The following is a 24924-nucleotide window of genomic DNA, read 5'->3' on the forward strand; positions in this document are numbered from 1 at the left end:
CCCCCCAGGGACCCCGGAGGCTGCCTGCTGAGCTAGATCCCGCCGGTAAGTACCTGTTGTAATATACGCCGGTAGGACCGGCCGAAATCGGGCAGCCACTTGGCCCATCGTGGGCTGGAGAAATGCCGGGGGGGGGGGGGGAGCGCTGCCAGCGGCCGCCGACCAGCGCGGCGCGATTCCAGCCCTCGGCACCAGAGGATTCGGCAGCCGGCGGGGACGGGAATCACGCCACCACCCGGCGATTCTCCAACCCGGCGGGGGGGGTTGGGGGGGGGGGGGGGGGGGGGGGGGGGAGAATCCCACCCAATAAGTCAAATTCGCACCTAAATACGGCAACATCTTCATGCACAAGTTTGAACAAGACCTCCTCACCGCACAGGACCTTCAATCAATGTTATAGACCAGATACATCGATTAAATTTTTTTCCTTTGGACCCAAGGCGAGGAATCACTGAAACGACTACACGATGACATCAATACGTTCCATCCCACCATCAGACTCACCATGGACTACTCTTCACAATCAGTTGCATTCTTGGACATCCTTGTCTCCATCAAGGGCGGTCACCTCAGCACTTCGCTTCACCGCAAGCCCACGGATAACCTCATGATGCTCCACTTCTCCAGCTTCCACCTTAAACACATTAAAGAAGCCATCCGCTATGGACAAGCCCACTGTATACACAGGATCTGCTCAGATGAGGAGGAGCTTAACAGACATCTACAGACGCTGAAAGATGCCCTCGTACGAACGGGATATGGTGTTCGACTCATCTATCGACAGTTCCAATGCGCCACAGCAAAAAACCGCACCGAACTCCTCAGAAGACAAACATGGGACACAACCGACAGAGTACCCTTCGTCGTCCAGTACTTCCTGGAGCGGACTACGACACCTTCTTCGCAGCCTTCAACACGTCATCGACGAAGATGAACATTTTGCCAAGGTCATCCCCACACCCCCACTACTTTTCTTCAAACAACCGTGCAACCTCAAACAAACCATTGTTTGCAGCAAACTGCCCAGCCTTCAGAACAGTGACCACGACACCACACAACCCTGCCATGACAATCTCTGCATGACATACCAGATCATCGACATGGGTACCACCATTACACAAGAGAACACCACCCACCAGGTACGTGGTACATACTCTTGCAACTCGGCCAACGTTGTCTACCTCATACGCTGCAGGAAAGGATGTTCCCGAAGCGTGGTACATTGGCGAGACCATGCAGACGCTGCAACAACGAATGAACGGACATCGCGCAACAATCATCAGGCAGGAATGTTCCCTTCCAGTGGGGAACACTTCAGCTGTCAAGGGCATTCAGCCTCTGATCTCCGGGTAAGCGTTCTCCAAGACGGCTTTCAGGACGCACAACAACACAGAATCGCTGAGCAGAAACTTATGGCCAAGTACTGTACATATGAGTGCGGCCTCAACCGGGACCTGGGATTCATGTCACATTACATTCATCCCACACCATCTGGCCTGGGCTTGCGTAATTCGACCAACTGTCCTGCCTTGAGACAATTCACACCTCTTTAACCTGGGGTTACCCCTATCTCTGGATCTGTAAAGACATAATTACCTGCTAATGCTTGCGTTCTAAGCATTGTCTGGCATCTTTGAATTTGTCTATATATATATTTCTGGAACATACCTCTTCGTTCACCTGAGGAAGGAGCAGTGCTCCGAAAGCTAGTGTTCGAAACAAACATGTTGGACTTTAACCTGGTGTTGTAAAACTTCTTACTGTGCTCACCTCAGTCTAACGCTGGCATCTCCACATCATCACCACTATTATCTGTTTCCTGTTATTAAGCCTTCTGTATCCCTGTTGTTCCATTAACATCCATTAACAGAGGAGGAGACGTAAGGGGGGAGGGGGGGGGGGGGGGGTTGCGGTTGCAAGTGCATCTATTAACATTTATAACGCAGCGGGTGTTAGAACTTTTGTAGGGATCATTATGCCCGAGTTAAACCTTTGACGAATGATGACTTTAACATTATTCAGAGCTCTGAGTCAATCCCCGTTTTGGTAACAGACTGAAAGCACAATGCTGGGATTTTATTTTTCTAAAATATTTATTCCGGTATGGTGATGAGAATCAAACATGGTAGAAAAACAAGAATTGATAGCAAATAGGAAGCAATCTTTCAACTCCAGTGGTGACTTCATTGTCTAAAAAAGGGAATATTATTTCATGTGACAGAATAAAATGATCAGTTTCAGCTTATTTTTTTAAAAATCAAGAAAAAATAAATGATCAAAACAAGGATGACGAGATCGCAGAGAATTTACTGGCCAATAACCTTTACATCAGCATATCACACTCTTTGGAGTCCTAAATTACATTCCACGTTATTCTACGTGTGGGACTGGAAAGGGTGTTGATCTGCACTTGCACAACAAATCTACTGATTCATCAGCTACAAATGCCAACTGAGAGCATTTTCCTCACGCTCGGAGATCAACATGACAAGCCACTGGCAGGGTTCCAGTCAATCAATAAGCTTCTGTTTTTCTGTAGAATAAATGTTTTTCCTTTTAATAAACTACTGGCGGACCTCCTGTGGCAAATCTAATGAGCAATCTATGATCTGGAGAACAGCCATCATGCTGACTGCTAAAATGGCCTGACCCTTTCAAGGTTATGGTCTGAACATTCCTTGTGGGAATCAGGGTAATTATATTTGCTTATAAATTTCTGAGGTCAATTAAATGAAAATTCTAGCTCCAGGTCGTTAGAGGTCTGGAAGAAATGGCAGGCCTGTTTTTTTTTACAGATTATAAATAAATTGCTTATCCTTAGTCATAGCCTTATTTTCATCGCCTTCTAATTCTTTGAAAAATGTTTTCTCTGCAAGGTTTGCATTTTACTTCGCATCCTGATTTTCCATTTATCTCGCTCTCTATTCCTCGTGTACCAGCCCAAATTCTTCTCCAGAAGAATCATTTTCCACCAACCGTTCTATCACACCATGCGCATTCTCCCCAACAAATCCATACCACCTCCCTGATTCCAACCCCTACCACCTGAATCCTTCTTCCTCCTGTCCCAGTAACTCACTCACTCTGTCCTTGCACACCAAGCATCCCAGATCAGCACCTCCCCTCTCAATTCCAACAATTCTCACCCACGCACACAAGAAACTCCGGTCTCGCCCAATATTAGCTGTAATTAGCAACCATACTCTACTCCTGCCCTCAGCCACAAGTGATACTTCTCTCCATGTCTCTGCCTGTAAATTCACTTAGGAAGAACCTATCCGCAGATATCTTAGCTCCTATCAATAGTTCAGTCAACTTTGTCCCTTTAAGAGATGTTCAGGTAAAAACAGGGTGAACATGTTAGAACGACTAAGTCAGATCTATATCAGACACACCCACAAACATACAACTCTACAGATCAATCTCAGACACTCTGGGCTGGATCTTAACTCCCAAAAACAGGAGGGAGCATGCCAGAAGTGGAAATTTTTAAAATCTGGAACAGAGCTGATGTCACCTGAACCAGCGTACTTCCTGTTTATACAGAGGCAGGACATGGGTTGGGGCACTATTCCATTCACGGGAATGTTATTATGAGGCTGTGTCCCTTCATTTCAATAGTTATTCTCCTATTAAACACAGGCAGCCTAGTGCGGCACAGTGGTTAGCACTGCTGTCTTACGGCACTGAGGATCCGGGTTCGATCCCGGCCCCGGGTCACTGGCCCTGTGGAGTTTGCACATTCTCCCCGTGTAGGCGTGGGTTTCGCCCCCACAAGCCAAAGATATGTAGGGTAGGTGGATTGGTGACACTAATTGCCCCTTAATTGGAGAAGAAAATAAGTGGGTACTCTTAAATTTAAAAAAAAAATGCATGCAGCCGAGTTCCCAATGATTTGGAAAACACAGCAGTTGCATACATGAGGTAAGTGCCTTTACACTGCTGCTTGTGGGCCAGGAGGAGTAGAAAATGTCTTTCAGAAACAACAAGCAATCACCATCCCCTTCACCACCACCACTCCCTCCCACCCTACACCCCCACCCCCCACTCCCCGGGCTCCATCAACACATGAGTAGACCCCACGCACCCCTCACTCCGTACCAGCATTCAAACCTCCTCCAATAATCCAGCCCCCTCCCAAAGATCAGGATCGTCCTGGGCCATCAACCATCCCAGCCTGGTCTCTGAAACCACCTGGACACCTCTCTCTCACTCTCCTGCTGTCATAGGCTTTGGGGTCCTGTGAAGCAAATTGGCCACTCTAAAGGCCTCCAGCCTCTCATGCTGCTTGTGGGCAGGAGCTCCACGGTTAAAATCGGCAGCAAATTCAGGAAATATGCTCCTCCAGATTTCCCAATCTCACAACAGCCGCGAGCCAACTCCTCCACGCAAATTCACATGCAATTTGCCTCCAAAATAAAATCCTGTCCTTTGCTCTGTTTCTTTCTCTAAAAAATATTTCCATGCAAAAGACAAATTTTGAATAAACTTATCAAATCTGACTCAGATACAGATTGTGCGATTTTATTGAAGCAGTCATAATCCAACAGAGTTTAAAGAAAACTTAATTTATGTTGTGCCTATTTGTGTCTCAAGGTATTTTAAAGCCAATAAATCTAGTCAACAACAACAACAACTTGCATTTATGCAGCATCATTAATATATTACATCCCAGGGTAACCTGGCAGGACCTTTCAGACAGAATTTGACAATAAGCCCCCAAAGGCCAGATAACCAAAAACTTGGTTCGGGAATCACTGTTAAATAAGCAAAATTGTACACTGCACGTCCCACAAACAGCATTTTATTGAATGACAATAGAATCCCTACAGTGCGGAAGGAGACCAGTGGGCCCATCAAGTCTGCACCAACTCTCCAAAAGAGCATCCTACCTAGTCTACACCGACCCACTCCCCTGACCTACCCCGTAACCCCATATAACCGTTGGACACAAGGGGCAATTTAGTATGGTCAATCCTCCCAACCTGGACTTCTTTGGACTGTGGGAGGAAACTGGAGCACATGGAGGAAACCCACACAGACACGTGGAGAATGGGGAAACCAAATCATTGGTTTGGTTGAAAGGGAAATTTTGGCCTGGGCACCTTCTGCAAGTCATGTTGTGGAATCTTCTATAATCAACTTGCGAATAGAAGATGACCTCCGACAGAGTAGTATTCTCTCAGCACTGCTAGGTCAGTAGAACGTGCACTGATGCTTGAATCCACAACCACTTTACTCAGGGGCAAGAGAGCATCTAACAGAAACAAACACTTGGAAACACCAGTCAGATAAAAAGTAGACAGTCTCAATGTGAAAATAAGAGAAATATAAAAGGACAGCAAGTAGCACAGTGGTTAGCACAGTTGTTTCACATTCCAGGGTCCCAGGTTCAATTCCTGGCTTGGGTCACTGTCTGCACGGAGTCTGCACATTCTCCCCGTGTCTGCCTGGGTTTCCTCCAGGTGCTCCGGTTTCCTCCCACAGTCCAACGATGTGCGGGTTAGGTGGATTGGCCACACTAAATTGCCCTTAGTGTCCAAAGAGATTAGGCGGGGTTACTGGGATAGGGTGGAGGTATGTGCTTAAGTAGGATGCTCTTTCCAAGGGCCGTTACAGAGTCGATGGGCCGAACGGCCACCTTCTTCACTGTAAATTCTGTGATTCTATGCTGACGGCAAAAAAACGTAACAATTCCTTGGGATAAACATACCTTGTGCTGACATATGACAAAGAAATTGATTTAAACAACAAAACTGTCTGCAAGCAATGCCAAACATAATTAATTTTGTCAGTAAAGAAAATATTATATCACATTGAAACACAATCTTTCCCCTTCTCCTCAATGGACTGTGTGTGTAAATACAAACAGCAACTCAAAAATACACAGGTGTTCTGATCCAAATTTATATTGTAATACAAATTCTCGCCATATGCCCAAATTGGCATCTCAGAACAATACATAAACACTGGGAACAGGCTACTTCATACAGTTTCACAAAGCTTAGTACACTTCCTCCTTGACTGCAAGACTTCCTCCTCAATTGAGGAAACCGTGCATCCCACTGTCACATATTAAGTAGAACTTCATATATCTGAACTGGTTTCTAAAGTAGTGATGAGCTGCAGAACCCAAGACCCTGTATTACTTCACCTTTTATGTGCTGTTTGTTGCCTTGCTTGCTCTTTCTGCGACAACCCACTTTGCAAAGTATAGCACAAAATTTGAAAATTCTAGTTTGACCTGCAGCCATTGGTGGTCTCTACAAATGAAATAAAAACGTGCACCATAATCAGAACAAAGGATCCAAACTTAACCAAAGTTGTTCGCCATGAACCTTTAATATGTAATAATGTTGTTTCTTTTTTAACTCATCATTTTTCCCTCCCTTTCTGAACTCTCTATCCCATGTTGGGATATCGTTCCAGGCTAACTTGTGCACCACCTTTTCCTACATTAAAACAGCGATATCACTTCAAAAGAATATATCACTGGCTGTGGTGCCTGGAGATCCTGTGGGGTGCTGAGTCAATGCAAATTCTTTCTTGTAGTTCAGATGGTAAGAATCCACCAATCTCACCAGATTAACTCACATGATTGATAACCTCACATGAGCCTCGGTGAGATCACTCGCATTTATCAGGGGTCTCTATGTATGTTTATCATCGACAGATTATTTCTTCCATCGCGCTCTGGCAATGTCTTATCAACATCAGATCTGCTGAATGCACATTGACAATGAACGTTAAGCAAGTTACAACTGGTAGTACCATTCCTTGCTTGATGGGGGAAAAAATGAACATGTGTCGCAATGGACAATAAATATTCTGAATTACGTTCTGCTTCTAACAATTTTTTGTACATACCTATACAATCATTCTTTTGGCACTCCTACATACTGTATCCAAGGATGAATGTCATTAACCAATCTCTGGCAACGTTTGTATTAGGTAATAGGAGGATGTAAAACTAACTCAGTGAACACATTAATATTCACTTTCAAACTACAAAAAACAGGAAGTCATTAAAAATCCTTTCAATCTCTTTGACTAAGAACCATGCAGATTTTAGACCCTTGTAGATCAAGTGCGGAAAGAAGAATGCTGCTCTCAGTATCAGCAGGTCTCCGTTAGTCTTTCTTTTATTGAGATTCTGCATGGGTCAGTTGCTTTACCATGTTAAATCAGATTTATGTAGTCTGCCCTGAGCTACAGAAACCAACAGAACTTCTGGATTCCAAACAAATTTTAAAAGCAGCTCAACTCGAAATTAGATAGAAGATGAACCCAAGAGATTATTCTCCTCCTGATCACCACCGCCACCAACACCACCCCCCACCCCACTGGGCAAGGTTTTCCACTTCCGGTCGGGACTCTGTCATCGGGATTTAATCCAGGTCTGATCCCACACCAACAGAGCAATGAATGTCACAAAAGTCAAGTCTGGATGCTGGATGCGAGAGCACTGGTACAAAGAAAAATAAACTTATCGTTCAAAAAATTCTCGTGTGGCTCATGAAAAACACCTCATGCTGTTAGTACCAAGTGGCCAATCAGCTCTTGACTCAAGTGTTTCACTTGTATTTGCAGGTCATCTTGAGACTGTTTGTTTTCAATCCAATCACGAGTACTGATAAGAGGTCATTAATTTGAAATAAACTCCATTTCGTCCTCCACAGATGCTAAAAGGACAACCTAGTATTTTTAGCTTTTTGTTTTATTTTAATCAAAGTATACAAGAGCAGACATAGCCAGCTTAACTGTCAGCTTAGCCTACTCTAAAATAGGTGCTGCTGGTTGCTGAAGTATTAAGGTAGCATCAAATGGAATTTATGTCCTTGAATGCTTCGATAAACATTTCTTTTATGGTTTGTGGAATGATCTTCCTGACATTGCCACAACCTTGGTCAGGCATAAAGGATAAAATTTTACCTCAGTGCTACGGACTCACTGGTCCTTATTATCAAATTATTTTTTAGCCAGTTACTTTACTCAGATCCACTGACAGCTACTTTTCAGAAACAAGCTGAAGGCTGTGTGATAGGAGTGCTTTGCAGATATTATAAAAAGTTAGGGATGGTCAAAGGCTAACTGCAGGTATGAGCAGAATCTCTCATTTGCATATAAATATGGAAAGCAATGGAGTGGTGGTTTGGGCTGCAGTGGAATGCTTAATTGGAGTTTAGTGACTGAGGGAATTTGTTAAGGAGGGAATGAGGTGATCCTTTGAATACGGTCGGTGAGCCTTTGAGTACAATGAGTACAGTTGGGTAAGTATTTATAACGTCCCCTTGGAAAAAATGACTTAAGTGCAGGAGGATCACAATAGGAATCATGCCGGAACAGCTGGCACAATTCGCACTGATTTTCACATCCAAAAATGACACTTATTCATTTTTTTGGACTATTCCACCAGCTGTGTTGGCTAGAACATTGTTTACTTCTCGGAGTGCTGTAAAATGCACAATGCTGAACTTTGATAAGAGCTGCAAAGCTAAATTTTAGCCTGGATATTCAGATTGCTCAGTTAGTATTTCCGTCACTCGAACAATTTCATTGGCAAAATCTTTATCTTGGTATTCCAGGAAATGCTTCTTTAACAGGTATAATCAATAAAGCAAAGAAAAAGTTAGCCCCAGGACGTTGTTAACAATTAACTGAATCACGCCAGACCAAATACAAGCCACACTGGTCTAAAATCAGAATTGTAAATCAATACATTGATCTAGTTTTCAGAGGAGAAAACCCTCGATTGGAGGCGATTCGGTGTAATTCTGTTGCCCATCCTAATTTCCATTGCAAATCTAATATAATTTTAAAAACAAAATGGAGCTTGAACACAAGGCAATTCCTTTGGAATGATTCACTGAACACAGGAAGAAACAACACTGCGTACCAAGCACAGGAGACTTAAATATAGAATTGGGGACAAATAAATAAAAACCAAAAGTTTAATTCAAAATTGTAAAATAATTTTTACATCATTTAACATGTAACATTGAAATACAAAGCAGAGATGTTTTGTGGTTACATCCACATAACGTCGCAATGTATTAATTATTGGCTTTGAAGTTAATGTATGCTGACTGCTGTTAAGTCAAATGGCTCCCAAGAACCATGTTAAGGCAACAATAACTTATTATTATGGCACATTATTTCTCCTTGAACTCAAAATCTTCTTTGCAAAAAAGGGTCCACAATAATAGGAACGATTTAGCGGTAAAATATCCAAGTGTAATTTTGGGCACCATTGGTGGGGTATTTCTCAACAGCTACATTGGTGAGATCGCAGCCCATATTCAACTGCACTTACTGCCGGAAATTAGCCCCAATGAGCTTCTTACCATTGCTGGCAGCAGCTTTCACTTTGGGCAGCATGACCAGGAGGATTGACGTCCAATATCGGAAGATGACCAGTGACCTGCACCGAGATGCAAGGGTAAGTTACCACCTCTTTCCTGGCATCACTTCTGCCTGCAACCCCTCAAATTCCCCCTCCCCCACAAATCACCGGTTGACACCTCGCACCCTCCCCAATCCAATCTTCATGCCAGCTCCACAGAACCCCCTGGCACCAAAAAGCACAGCCCCTTCATGTATGGTGTAGTGCCCACACATGCCACCTGCTATAGACCCCCCCCCCCACCCATTGAGTGTGTGGCTCACAATGCCCTCTCTTTGTTCCCGCAGGAGAAAATAGCCCATCATAAGCCAGAAAGGGCAAAACAGGGGAGCAGAGCACCAGAGATTCAAGTCCTCACACCCATGAGGAATGGACCCAGGAGATCGAGGGGTTGTCCGAGGAGAGAGCAGTCACTGACATTGAGTTGTGCTGCACCACCAAGGCGAGGATCCACTGACCCTTCACTCAGATGACCTGTCTCAAGTGAGTTGTTCATGTCAGACAAAATGATCCTTCCCCCTCACTGACCACCGATCCATCTGATGGGGCCAAGCCATCCGGTGTCGGTTTCCCTCTCCCTTCTGCCACCCCCCACACTCAAGAGATCACCTTGAAGGAGAGGTCTGAAGAGACCACCATCGGTGCATCACAGCCATCATCCCCCCTTCCACCAACGTTGAGACACACACCTTGGTGGGCGACATCAGTGGTCAGGCTTCTGGGGCAAATCTGGTGAACACCACACAGTTGCTGATGCACAACAGCTGAAGGAAGGAGCACCCAAGTGAGACCGCAGTTCGAGGTCTTCTGGATTCTGGTGTGGAGCATCTGACAAGGTTATCACAGATTTGATGCAGATGATAGCACATATCCGTGAGATTCAGGAGGGGATGTCAGCAACATTCCAGCGAGTGCGTAGCCGATTGGAGGAGTCCCAAAGACTCTGGGCACTGGAGATGATGCCGACAATGTGTGGCACACAGGCCAACATTGCTAGGATGGCGACTGCAATGGAAAGCTTGGAGAACAACCTCTGAGTCTTAAGTGGTGGTGTCCAAGGCATGTTCAGTCTGTAATGACCATAGTTGAGGGCCTCAACATCATGAACCAGTCACTGAGGGTAATGTCCCAGATGCAGGTGGACATTGCCGATGCACTGCAGAGGAGGAGCATTGCTGAGGGTGTCCTGATTCTCACGGCTGTGTGCTATCATCTGCATTTGTTCAGACAATGGGAGCCTCCAGGACTGGCAGAGCCAGATGGCTCGAGGCCTCTGGAGCTCACTCCAGCTGCCCCCTTCCCACCCCATCCCATGGAGACCCCAGGGCCACACCGGCACAATCAGGGAGGAGAAATTCTGGAGGCCAACCTGGGGCTTCAAGGAAACGACAGCCTCCAGTTCTTCCGAATCCCCCCCTCTAACACCTGCGGATCTCAAGGGCAGAGCAGAGTGTCACGGCGACACCTGCGACACAGGTATGTAAGCCAGGCCATCCGGCTTCAGGCCTTCCAGAATCTGTCAAAGGCATTAAGGGACTCAGGGTGAGGAAAGCAGCAGGCTGCCCCCAACTCTAATGTGCATCCTGGGGTCACACCTAAACATAGCACGAGATCACAAAAGATCAAGAGAGAGGATCACAGTGGGCATGGTTGTCACTATCTGTAGCTCGGGGGAATGGAAATGTCAAACATATCAGGCATAACATGATTTAGTAGTGCATATGACAAGCCTCTGTCAAGTTAATCTTCACAGCAGGCCTAAACCCCTCCCCCAGGTGCATGTTCCTCCTCCAGCATGTTGCCCCACTGCTGTGCCAGAATGTGGAGGGCACAGCAGATCACCACAAAGCTGGAGACCCTTTGTGGGGTGTACTGCCGTGCACCACCAGAGCGTTCCAGGCAACGGGACTGCATTTTGAGCAGTCTGGTGCACTGCTCAATGACAGCATGGGTGGCAACATGGGCCTCATTATATCGGGTCTCTGTCTTGGTCTCTGGCCTCCGCACTGGCATCATCAGCCAGGACCTCAGCGGGTACCCATTTCCCCCCCGAGAGTCGACCCATCGTCCTGGGGTGGTCCTCAAAGACACCAGTGACCTCCATGTGCCCCAGATGTTGGCTGCCATGCACCCTCCTGGGAAGGGTGCACACGTGCATGAACTGAAGGCAGAGGCCACATACAAGTTGAGCATTCAGGGAGTAGAACCTCTTCCTGCCCTGGTGCACATAGGGCAACATGGGTGCCATTTATTGCCCCCTGGACCTGGGGTTTCCCGGCGATGGCGGAGAATCCTGCAGCCCAGGCAGCTTGTTGGGTCCGGTCCAGCTCAAAGTTGATACAGTCTGATACCCGGGCATATAGAGCATCCGTGATCCACAAATGCACTTGTGCGCTGTAGCTTTGGAAATGACACACAACCCCGCTTGAGCCTTAGAATGGTCCGGTTGCATAAAAGTGCAGGGCTGCAGTAACATTCATGGCTACCAGGAGCAGGTTTCCTCCTCCTCCACGGAGTTTCAAGTCCGTGAGAATGTGGCACAGGCACCGCTCTGTCTCCTGCGGCACATGCTGTCAGTCATTTCATTGAAAGACCAACGATGCGAGAGAGACTCACGTTTGGTATGTTGCCTCCCAGGTGCAAGGGTAAGTGATGTCTCGGATCGTGTTTTCCGGGTCCTTAAGGGGCAGGGGGAGCAGCCCCAAGTCGTAGTCCACATTGGCACTAACGACATAGGTAGGAAAGGGGACAAGGATGTCAGGCAGGCCTTTAGGGAGCTAGGATGGAAGCTCAGAGCAAGAACAAACAGAGTTGTTATCTCTGGGTTGTTGCCCGTGCCACGTGATAGTGAGACGAGGAATAGGGAGAGAGAGCAATTAAACATGTGGCGACAGGGATGGTGCAGGCGGGAGGGATTCAGATTTCTGGATAACTGGGGCTCTTTCTGGGGAAGGTGGGACCTCTATAGACAGGATGGTCTACATCTGAACCTGAGGGGCACCAATATCCTGGGGGGGGAGATTTGTTAGTACTCTTTGCGGGGGGTTTAAACTAATTTAGCAGGGGCATGGGAACCTGGATTGTAGTTTTGGGGTACGGGAGATTGAGAGTATAGAGGTCAGGAGCACAGATTTGACTTTGCAGGAGAGTGGCAGTGTTCAGGTACTTGGTTTGAAGTGTGTCTACTTCAATGCCAGGAGTATACGAAATAAGGTAGGGGAACTGGCAGCATGGGTTGGTACCTGGGACTTCGATGTTGTGGCCATTTCAGAGACATGGATAGAGCAGGGACAGGAATGGTTGTTGCAGGTTCCGGGGTTTAGGTGTTTTAGTAAGCTCAGAGAAGGGGGCAAAAGAGGGGGAGGTGTGGCGCTGCTAGTCAAGGACAGTATTACGGTGGCGGAAAGGATGCTAGATGGAAACTCTTCTTCTGAGGTAGTATGGGCTGAGGTTAGAAACAGGAAAGGAGAGGTCACCCTGTTGGGAGTTTTCTATAGGCCACCTAATAGTTCTAGGGATGTAGAGGAAAGGATGGCGAAGATGATTCTGGAAAAGAGCGAAAGTAACAGGGTAGTTGTTATGGGAGACTTTAACTTTCCAAATATTGACTGGAAAAGATATAGTTCGAGTACATTAGATGGGTCGTTCTTTGTACAATGTGTGCAGGAGGGTTTCCTGACACAATATGTTGACAGGCCAACAAGAGGCGAGGCCACATTGGATTTGGTTTTGGGTAATGAACCAGGCCAGGTGTTAGATCTGGAGGTAGGTGAGCACTTTGGAAACAGTGACCACAATTCGGTGACCGTTACGTTAGTGATGGAAAGGGATAAGTATACCCCGCAGGGCAAGAGTTATAGCTGGGGGAAGGGCAATTATGATGCCATTAGACATGACTTAGGATGTGTAGGTTGGAGGAGTAGGCTGCAAGGGTTGGGCACACTGGATATGTGGAGCTTGTTCAAGGAACAGCTATATTGCGTGTTCTTGATAAGTACGTACCAGTCAGACAGGGAGGAAGGGGTCGAGTGAGGGAACCGTGGTTTACCAAAGAAGTGGACTCTCTTGTTAAGAGGAAGAAGGAGGCCTATGTGAAGATGAGGCGTGAAGTTTCAGTTGGGGCGCTTGATAGTTACAAGGAAGCGAGGAAAGGTCTAAAGAGAGAGCTAAGACGAGCAAGGAGGGGACATGAGAAGTCTTTGGCAGGTAGGATCAAGGAAAACCCAAAAGCTTTCTATAGGTATGTCAGGAATAAAAGAATGACTAGGGTAAGAGTAGGGCCAGTCAAGGACAGTGGTGGGAAGTTGTGTGTGGAGGCTGAGGAGATAAGCGAGATACTAAATGAATACTTTTCGTCAGTATTCACTCAGGAAAAAGATAATGTTGTGGAGGAGAATGCTGAGACCCAGGTTATTAGAATAGATGGCATTGAGGTGCGTAGGGAAGAAGTGTTGGCAATTCTGGACAAGGTGAAAATAGATAAGCCCCCGGGGCCTGATGGAATTTATCCTAGGATTCTCTAGGAAGCTAGGGAAGAGATTGCTGAGCCTTTGGCTTTGATTTTTATGTCATCATTGGCTACAGGAATAGTGCCAGAGGACTGGAGGGTAGCAAATGTGGTCCCATTGTTCAAGAAGGGGAGTAGAGATAACCCCGGTAACTATAGGCCGGTGAGCCTCACGTCTGTTGTGGGTAAAGTCTTGGAGAGGATTATAAGAGATACGATTTATAATCATCTAGATAGGAATAATATGATTAGGGATAGTCAGCATGGTTGTGTGAAGGGTAGGTCATGCCTCACAAACCTTATTGAGTTCTTTGAGAAGGTAACTGAACAGGTAGACGAGGGTAGAGCAGTTGATGTGGTGTATATGGATTTCAGTAAAGCGTTTGATAAGGTTCCCCACGGTCGGCTATTGCAGAAAATACGGAGGCTGGGGATTGAGGGTGATTTAGAGATGTGGATCAGACATTGGCTAGTTGAAAGAAGACAGAGGGTGGTGGTTGATGGCAAATGTTCAGAATGGAGTTCAGTTACTAGTGGCGTACCACAAGGATCTGTTCTGGGGCCGTTGCTGTTTGTTATTTTTATAAATGACCTAGAGGAGGGCACAGAAGGTTGGGTGAGTAAATTTGCAGACGACACTAAAGTCGGTGGAGTTGTAGACAGTGTGGAAGGATGTTGCAGGTTACAGAGGGACATAGATAAGCTGCAGAGCTGGGCTGAGAGGTGGCAAATGGAGTTTAATGTAGAGAAGTGTGAGGTGATTCACTTTGGAAAGAAAAACAGAAATGCAGAATATTTGGCTAATGGTGGATGGCAGTGTGGATGAGCAGAGGGATCTCGGTGTCCATGTACATAGATCCCTGAAAGTTGCCACCCAGGTTGATAGGGTTGTGAAGAAGGCCTATGGTGTGTTGGCCTTTATTGGTAGAGGGATTGAGTACCGGAGCCATGAGGTCATGTTGCAGCTGTACAAAACTCTGGTACGGCCGCATTTGGAGTATTGCGTACAGTTCTGGTTGCCTCATTATAGGAAGGACGTGGAAGCTTTGGAACGGGTGCAGAGGAGATTTACCAGGATGTTGCCTGGTATGGAGGGAAAATCTTATGAGAAAATCGTTAGAGAGAAGAAGGTTAAGAGATGACTTAATAGAGGCATACAAAATGATCAGAGGGTTAGATAGGGTGGAAAGTGAGAGCCTTCTCCCATGGATGGAGGTGGCTAGCACAAGGGGACATAGCCTTAAATTGAGGGGTAATAGATATAGGACAGATGTCAGAGGTAGGTTTTTTACGCAAAGAGTGGTGAGACCGTGGAATGCCCTACCTGCAACAGTAGTGAACTCGCCAACATTGAGGGCATTTAAAAGTTTATTGGATAAGCATATGGATGATAATGGCATAGTGTAGGTTAGATGGCCTTTAGTTTTTGACTTCCCATGTCGGTGCAACATCGTGGGCCGAAGGGCCTGTACTGCGCTGTATCGTTCTATGTTCTATGTTCTATGATGCCTGTACACCTTGGGCTGTGGCAGGCCTCCTCCTTTAGGTTCCTCCTAGGCCTGATGGGTGGCGCTGCACATGGGGTGCCGCCTCCAGCCTGCGTCGACGCTGCTGCCGGCAGGAATGATAGGTCTACCAGGGCAGGCCTGTTTATAGATCTTGGGAAGGTGGTAGAAGCTAGCTGTACAGTGATGAACAATAATATTTGGTGGTGTTGCCATGGACCAGAGGGAGGTGGAGGAAGTATCAGGAGAGTTGTCACTCACCTCTGCAAGGTAGAGGTCAGTTCACCAGACAACAGCAGCAACCCCCTCCCTTGTCAGCTGGTTTTATTGTGATGTGCAGCAAGTTCAGAGGGAGACAGGTTTCAGTGAGCGAGGGAGTAGAGAAATTGAGATAGAATAAAAAACAAAGAAAAGTACAGCACAGGAACAGGCCCTTTGACCCTCCAAGCCTGTGGCGATCACGATGCCCTTATTTGGTCCGTATCCCTCTATTTCCTTCCTATTCATATAGCCGTCCAGATGCCTCTTTAATGTTGCTTAAGTGCCTGCTTCCACCATATCCTCTGGCAGCGCGTTCCAGGCATCCACCACTCTCGTGAAAAACTTACCCCATACTTCTCCCTTAAACTTTCGCCCTCTCACCTTAAACCTGTGCCCCCTTATAATTGACACTTCCACTCCTGGAAAGCACCTCTGACTATCTGCCCTGTCTATGCCGTTCATAGTTTTGTAGGCCTCTATCAGGTCTCCCTTCATCCTCTGTCTTTCCAGTGAGATCAATCCTAGTTTACTCAACTTCTCCTCATAGCCAACACCCTCGAGACTAGACAACATCCTGGTGAACCTTCTTTGCACTCTCTAATAGCCAATGTCATGCTGAAAGTTCTCAATGAAAAGATCAAAAGATCGTGAGAGGCTAGGGGGATGTGTCCACTGGAGACGAGTGAAAGGATCTGTTGAGTGGGGGGAGGAATCCTGACCAAATGAGTGGGCATCAAGATGAAGGGAATGGAAGAGGACGTACAAAATGAGAGCTTGGAAGATCAAAGGATATCATGAATACACAGCATGAGGTGAGCTAATAAGAAGGGCTTGGGTAAGAAGGGAGTGAAGAGGAAGAGAGTATTCTGCTGTTGGGTAGATCAGGGTGAATTAAGCAGTGAACAGTGCGTTAGCTCAGCTGTGGTAGGCTGTGTTCCTAAGGCATAAGTCTTGATATTTGGATGAAATATTCAACTGGGATGTTCATGCGGGTTGGATCCCTCATTGAACCATTTTCCTCAAAGGGTATTTGTTGACTTTTGTTGTTATTGTGCTTCACTCTGTCTTTGCATGATGTGAAAGTGTAGCATGTGTACCATTCTGAAATGGTGACAGTCATGAGTATGGATTGTCATCTTTGTTTGTGACGTTCCTGGCAACAAGTATCTAACTTTATATCTACCAGGCGGCACGGTGGTTAGCACTGCTGCCTCACGGCGACGTGGACCTCGGTTCGGCCCTAGGTCACTGTCCGTGTAGAGTTTGCACATTCTCCCCATGTCTGCGTGGGTCTCACCCCCGCAATCAAAAGATGTGTAGGGTAGGTGAATTGGCCAGGCTAAATTGCCCCTTAATTGAAAAAAAAAGAATTGGGTACTCTAAATGTATTTTTTAAAACTTTATATTTACACCAAATATGTTATTTCTGTTCTCATTTTAATGCACATTTTCCAAATGCTAGATTTCAATTTCTGTAGCTGTTTCCTTTAAATGTTTTTGAAAAGGCGAATGAAAATATAAATGTTCATAACTAGCAAAAGAGCATGAAGGCGGATGAGGATAAACATTTCATGCAATGAGTTATTTTCATTTAGAATGCCTCACTTCAAATGGTGGTGTAAGCGCATTCAAACTAACTTTAAAATAGGAACTATTTATAAAGGTGTGAAGAAAGAGCAAGGTAATAGAACTAATTGGATAGCTGTTTCAAGGATGAAAGAAGCAATGAGCAGGACTTTCCATCCCCTCACCCTGTCCCAAACCACCCCCCTGCCCGGCATGTTTTCCGGCAGCTAAACCGGCTCACTATTGGCCACCAGCGGGATCTTCCAGTCCCACTAATATCTACAGTGGGAAGGGGCAGAAAATCCCATTGAAAAGGTCAAATGGCATCATTTGTGTATGGTGCAGACGTCCCCTTTTCTGATGTCAGTTTAAATCTGGTACCAAGTTCAGAGGATCTCCAAGTGTCCAGCAACAGTGATCTCAGCAAATGGCGGGAGCTGCCAAATACATTGAAGTATTCTCATAGACAGCAAACTAGGAAGTGAAAAGCTTTCGACTTAAAAGTTGTCAGATAGCAAAATAAATGCTAATGTTTGGGTTAAGAGAGAAGCTTATAGGAAAAAATAATGTAAAAATATTTGGAGTTTTTTTTTAAATCATCATGGAAAGATTTGATATTTCACAAATACAAATTTAGATTTTTGGGGCCAGTGAAGATGTCTAGTTGTAATTATGAAGTTAGTACACCATTAAATATCCATGATGTGGAGATGCCAGCATTGGACTGGGGTGAGCACAGTAAGAAGTCTTACAACACCAGGTTAAGGTCCAACAGGTTTGTTTCAAATCACTAGCTTTTGGAACACTGCTCCTTCCTCAGGTGAATGAAGAGGTAGGTTCCAGAAACACAGGCAAAGTCAAAGTTGCAAGACGATACTTTAAATGTGAGCATTTGCAGATAATTAAGTCTTTACAGATCCAGAGATAGGGGTAACCCCAGGTTAAAGAGGTGTGAATTGTCTCAAGCCAGGACAGTTGGTAGGATTTTGCAAGCCCAGGCCAGATGGTGGGGGGTGAATGTAATGCGACATGAATCCACAGTCCTGGTTGAGGCCGTACTCATGTGTGCGGAACTTGGCTATAAGTTTCTGTTCGGCCAACGTTGTCTACCTCATACGTTGCAGGAAAGGATGTCCCGAAGCGTGGTACATTGGCGAGACCATGCAGACTCTGCGACAACGGATGAACGGACATTGCGCAACAATCGCCTGGCCGGAATGCTCCCTTCCAGTCGGGGAACACTTCAGCAGTCAAGGGCATTCAGCCTCTGATCTCGGGGTAAGCGTTCTCCAAGGCGGCCTTCAGGACGCACGACAACGCAAAATCACCGAGCAGAAATTTATAGCCAAGTTCCGCACACATGGAGATTAGAGTTGCAGGAACTTCAACAGCACACCCTGTGGAGAAATATAGAATCACTGACAGGAACTTCTACATTAGTCTACACTTGTGCGAACTGTGGAGTAAGGATGGTGACTAACAGTTCCGCCATCGTTGCCAATGCCATATCCAGGGCATTTTTTAATTTGCCACCCCCATGGTTCTCCTGTTGATTTACATATTTTCTGACACTTGGGAATCGCACTTGCGATTATTCACCAAACTGCTTCTATTACCTAAATTCTCTGGTACATGGGTGACTAGGATCAAACACAGAGGTTGTCACTCAAGGAAAGATCAGAGCACTTCACGGTTTCACAAATTCGCAATCTCTGACGTAAATTCTGTTACTTTGATGATGTAGCTGAACATTCCATTAGGCATGTTAATTACTGCCTTGCAATGGTAGGACATGTTCTGTGCCGAGATGCCTGGTTCTCTTTCCATTTCAACCACTGCTAGTTTTGGCTCAGGCACAATGGCACAGATGGCCTCCTGCCATCTCAGGCACAATGGCACAGATGGCCTCCTGCCATTTGTATAATTATTTCAATATTATTTAAGCAGTAGAGGTATCTGCACAATGTGGGTGCAGTATTTCACACTTATATGTATTGAACTGTATCTGCCACTGTTCTGCCCACTTACATATTCAATCCAATCCAATTTCTGAGCTGCTGCTTCGGTATCATTTGGACCACATCGCATTGAGTTTCTGAATCAATAATTTGTGCGACTTAGAAACTGTAGTGATCTCAAAACTGAACCCTGGAGCACCTAATTACTCTTGCTGTGTAACACCTCTAATTATTTTCTCCCTTGAACCAAAATGTTAGCCATTCCAATGATCTACCCTGAATACCTACAACTTGTGAGTTTAATTTATTGTTTTTTGTAAGGAACTTGTCAAATGTCTTTTGAAAGTCTGGATGTGGCATAGCATAAGGTTTTCCACATATTATTCGGATTGTCACTTCCTCAAAGAAATCACATTGGCAGGCAGCATCTTCCCCTTCTGAATTCATGCTGGCTGCTGTTCATTATGTTACTAATGTAGAGACAACGCACAAAATTATTTCTGGTGAAAACATGCCTTTTCTTTAAAAAAATATATATAACCAAGATTAATTATTCTTGTTTCCAGGTTCTCCCTCATTTGAATATCTTAACCTGTATCCCAATCCACAAGGAGGGGTTATTATTCGTGACAATATACGGGAGAACCGGACTGTTTTTATAATGGGAAAACACATGTGATTTGGAGTCAGAGTTGATAAATGTAGCACATGCCTGTGTCGGGATTTGATGCACCCAGGGAGCCCTGAAGTTTGGGTAGTGATATAGCAGAGGTGATTAAAATGCTAAAACAATCTGTTGGGTAGATACAGAAGGGTAGATACAGAGAAGTTATTTGCTCTTGTGAGGGAATCTAGAACAAGGGGGCATTTGCGAGTGAAATACAGGCGCATTCTTTTTTCATACCTAAGACAGTGGAAATACTTGCAGGATGCAGTCCATAATATACCAACAATCTTTCCCTGGCCCCTAAAGTGTTAGAGCATGGAGATATTTCAACAATAAGAAATGATTAAATTTATTAAGTGGTCTACTCAGGAAGTCCGAAGTTGACAGAAACTGTCTATCATTCATATATCTTTATTTAAAATATTGCAAAGGTTACTCCAGAAGAAAGACCTTCCTATACATGATTTTCATCTTTCCCTTGAAAAAGAATCAACTCATCCAGCCCTTCCTGCACTGCACTAAATTTGAGTCAGCCAGAATAGAATGTATGATATGAGCTTACTTAGCCTGTCATTGTACAATAAACTGAAAGGATTTGAGACCTGTAGTAGCAATGGTCTTCCTCCACTTTTCCTTCAACAGAAGATAATAATGATAATAATTCATGCTCAAGTCTCTGAACTTGCCAATGTGTAACACTTATTCTGCATTAAAGGACTCTTTTGTAAATTGTTGTGAGGCTATCACGACTGTTAATCCTGGAGGATGAATGTCAGTAAATCATCACCAACATTGCACAATGAACTATAGTGCTGAGTGACAGATAATAACATCAGAACCATCAGTAGGAAGTGATGTGTTCACAGTGACAGAGAGGAATGACTGAAAAAAATATACTGAAATAACACCACTGTATAGATCAAACAGTAACAATAAGATAATCTGCCATAATTTCAAATAAATAATTTAAAAGGTTATAAATCGCTTTAGCATGAAAGCATATTGGCTCGGATCTTGCAGTCAGTGGTGAACTTTGAGTGGACTTCTGTGCAGCCAATTATGCGAATCAGCACACACCTTTGGCAGAGCCATTTTGACATGTGTGAGCAGTGAAAGCAACAGTGTGGTTCTTCAACCAGATTGGAGAAATCTGGCTGAGCCACACAAGGGGGAATCTAATTGTGGTACTGTGTTAAGAGGGTGATGGCAATCTGGCATCGGGCTCCTGTAGCGGGATGACCGTGACTGTATACTGACAAAAATACTGCAGGGGGAGGGGTGGGGGACGCGATGGGCACGGGGGTTACCATTCTGAGCCCTTAGGAGTTTTTCCTGGTATTCACTGACTGACGCACAACCTCACGAATGGCTAACTGAGCTCCACCCCCATCTTCCCAGTCGCAACAGCTTTAATTCAATTTTGCCACTGAATCTGAAGAAGGGAGTATAATTTAGAACATTTAATTCAATGTAAAAACATATCCAGACAGTGAATTAAGGAAACGATTAGGAGTGATAAAAGAAAAAAAGATTTTAAGCTGTTTTTTGAAACTCAAACAATAATCAAATTTGAAGGAACCAAATGCTACTCTGTAAAAATCCATTTTCAGTGCATTGAGGTTATTTGGCAGAAATGATTACTTATCAAGCCATTCATAATTTGTCTATACCTGAATGGGCAAACCTTAAACCTTAACTTTTTCGAAGGTATATTGGGTATCTCAGGGGTAGGTACTACAATTTCATAAATTTCAGGCTGACTCTTTCAGCGAGGTTCCAGAGTAACAAAGCTTGTGGAGACATAGAACAATTCGGGCAGCAACTCCTTGATTTCAGTGTTAAACTACTTTTGCGCAAATGCTAGAGGCTGCTTACTGATTTACTTCATATTACTTCACTTAACTCAATGTATTACTCCATGTAAGGGCTTCAGCATTGTTCCCATTGCAAAAAACAATGTTCCAATCTGCCATTCAGATCAGTTCCACCATATGAAGATGTGATATCATTCCATTTCAAAAACAATAGATACTTTCAAAATTTGTCCCCATTTGAGGCCCACTAAATTTATGAAACATTTTTTAAAGTAATAATACCATCCAGTAGTGCTTTGGTTCATAGTGCTAAGTTTAAATGCAAGTAATAAAATCTTGATAAAATCAGCGTATGTGGTCACATTCTTTCATAGTAACCATAATAGCGGCATGAAAAATTAGAATTTTAAGAACTTGTGCCTACATTTTAAAAAGGAACATTTACCTGTATATTCAATCCCATCACTCTCAAAACTGTGTAAAAACTCAGAGCCACTGTTCCTTGCAGCTGCTTCACAACAGTCCTCATCTGCCAAATCTGCGTCTCCAAAACTCAGGGTCCCACTCAGGCGTGCAGAGAATCCCTCTGTGTCATCATCAAGTTCTGATCTTTCAGGAAAGTCTTCCACTGATTCCTCAGTTGTGTTGACTTTTCTAACCGTCGTACGAAGCTTGCGTATGATTTTTGACGCCATGCCAGACACCACACTCTGTAAGGTACATAAAAAAAACAAAAGCAATAATCTCCAGCCAATAGGTTACAAAGCATCGCAGTACATTAAAGGTGAAGTCAATTAAATCAACAATGGAAAGTACACAGGAAAAGCACCGACCCATGAGAAGGTATATTGTAACATGAAACTCAGTGAGAATATGATAAGCTTCGCTGACTGGATAACAACATTGTAAAAACATGTAGGCAAATAGTGCAACAAAACTGTAATACCCTGGGGGCATCACACAAACATATTGTGCTACCTTGGTGAAGCACAGCAACATGCCTTACTAAACTGGGGAATCACAGTAACAAACCATACTACCATGCAGAATCACTGTAACATGCCGTACTAACCGGGGGAATCACAGTAACATATACTACCCTGTGGAATCACAATAACGTACCATGCTACCCTCGGGAATCACGTAGTATACTGCACTACACGGGGGAACCATACGATACTACCCTGGGGACTCACAGAAACATAGTGTACTACCCTGCGGAATCACAGTAGCATACAATACGACCCTGGGAAATCACAGTAACTTACCATATTACCCCGGGGAATCAGAGCAAAATACTATACTATTCTGGGAAATCACAGTAACAGACTGTACTAGCCTGAGGAATCATAGTAACATAGCATCCTACTCTGGAGAATCAAAGTAAGAGACCGTACTACCCAAGGGAATCACAGTAACCTACCACATTACCTTGGGGAATCAGAGTAACATACCGTACTATCCTGGGGTGAATTACAGCAAAATATCATATTACCCTGGTGCATCACGTAAACATACCACACTACCCTGCGGAATTACAGTAATGGACCATGCTAACCTTGGTGGGGCGGGGGGTGGGGCCGGGAAGGGGGGGGGGGGGGGGGGGGGGGGGGATCTACCAATATCTACCAAACTACCCTAGAAGTGAATCATAGAACATACCGCATTACCCTGGGGGTAAATCACAGAAACATACTGTACCACAATGCAAAATCACAGTAACATACATATTACCCTGGGGAATCATATAACAGATCGAACTATCCTGCAGAATCATGTAACAAAGAACATTATAGCACAGGAACAGGCTCTTCGGCCCAGTGCCGATCCAGATTCTTTATTTAGACCTACTACTTTTTGCCCAAATGATCTGTATCCCTCCATTCCCCGCCCATTCATGTGTCCATCGAGGTACATCTTAAATGTTGCTATCATACCTGCCTCCACCACCACCATTGGCAACACGTTCCAGGCACCCACCACTCTCTGCGTGAAAAACCTTCCCCACACATCTCCCCTAAATATTCCCCCTCTCACCTTGAACCTGTGCCCCCTTGCAATTGAGTCTTCCACCCTGGGAAAAGCTTCTGACCAGTCACCCTGTCTATTCCTCTCGTAATTTTGTAGATCTCAATCAGGTCTCCCTTTAGGCTTCGTCTTTCCAGCTAAAATAATCCGAGGTTATTCAAGCTCTCCTCATAGTTAGTGCCTCCAGACCAGACAACATCCTGTAAACCTTCTTTGCATTCTCTCCAAAGCATCCACTCCTTCTGGTAGTGTGGGAACCAGAACTGCACACAATATTCCAAATGTGGCCTAACTGAAGTTTTATACAGCTGTAGCATGACCTGCCGACTCCTGTATTCAATGCCCCCGCCAATGAAGGCAAGCATTCCGTTTGCCTTCTTGACCACCATATCCACTTGCATTGCCACTTTCATGAAACTATGGACCTGAACGCCCAGATCCCTCTGTATGTCAACGCTCCTAAGGGTTGTGCCATTTTCTGTACAATTCACATCTGAATTTGATCTTCCAAAATGCATCACCTCGCGTTTTTCCGGATAGAACTCCATCTACCATTTTTCTGCCCAACTCTCCAATTTATCTATATTCTGCTGTATTCTCTGACAGTCCCCTTCTCTATCTGCAACTCCACCTATCATAGTGGTATCTGAAAACTTGCTAATCAGACCATCTACATTTTCTTCCAGATCATTTATATATATTACAAACAACAGGTCCCAGCACTGATCCCTGTGGAACACCACTAGTTACAGATCTCCATTTTGAAAAACTCCCTTCCACTGTTACTCTGTCTTCTGTTGCTAAGCCAGTTCATTATCCATCTAGCTAGCATACCCCGAATCTCATGCGTCTTTACCTTTTGCACCAGTCTGCCATGAGAGACCTTGTCAAACGGCTTACTAAAGTCCATGTGAACGACATCCACAGCCTTTCCCTCATCAATCAATTTTGTCAACTCCTCAGAAAACTCTATCAGGTTGGTAAGACATGACCTTCCTCGCACAAAACCATGTTGCCCATCACTAACAAGTCCATTCACTTCCAAATGTGAATAAATCCTATCCCTCAGTATCTTCTCCACCACTGAAGTCAGACTCACTGGCCTATAATTAATTGGAGTATCCTGCTTCCCTTCTTAAACAAAGGGACAACATTGGCTCTTCTCCAGTCATCTGGAACCTCATCTGTGGTCAAAGAAGATACAATATCTGTTAA

General features: G+C 44.8%; 1 protein-coding gene across 4 annotated transcripts in view; it reads right to left on the reverse strand.

The window, feature by feature from the left end:
- snx21 (sorting nexin family member 21) overlaps positions 1-24924 on the reverse strand; it is a 47721-nt gene that overhangs the window by 13684 nt on the left and 9113 nt on the right. For all 4 annotated transcript variants that reach the window (XM_038803038.1, XM_038803041.1, XM_038803040.1 and 1 more), the window contains exon 2: positions 22127-22391. In XM_038803038.1, coding sequence (XP_038658966.1) covers positions 22127-22391 — 265 coding nt within the window. The remainder of the gene's footprint in view (positions 1-22126; positions 22392-24924) is intronic.

Source organism: Scyliorhinus canicula, chromosome 7, assembly GCF_902713615.1.
Source record: "Scyliorhinus canicula chromosome 7, sScyCan1.1, whole genome shotgun sequence".
Lineage (NCBI taxonomy): Eukaryota > Metazoa > Chordata > Chondrichthyes > Carcharhiniformes > Scyliorhinidae > Scyliorhinus > Scyliorhinus canicula.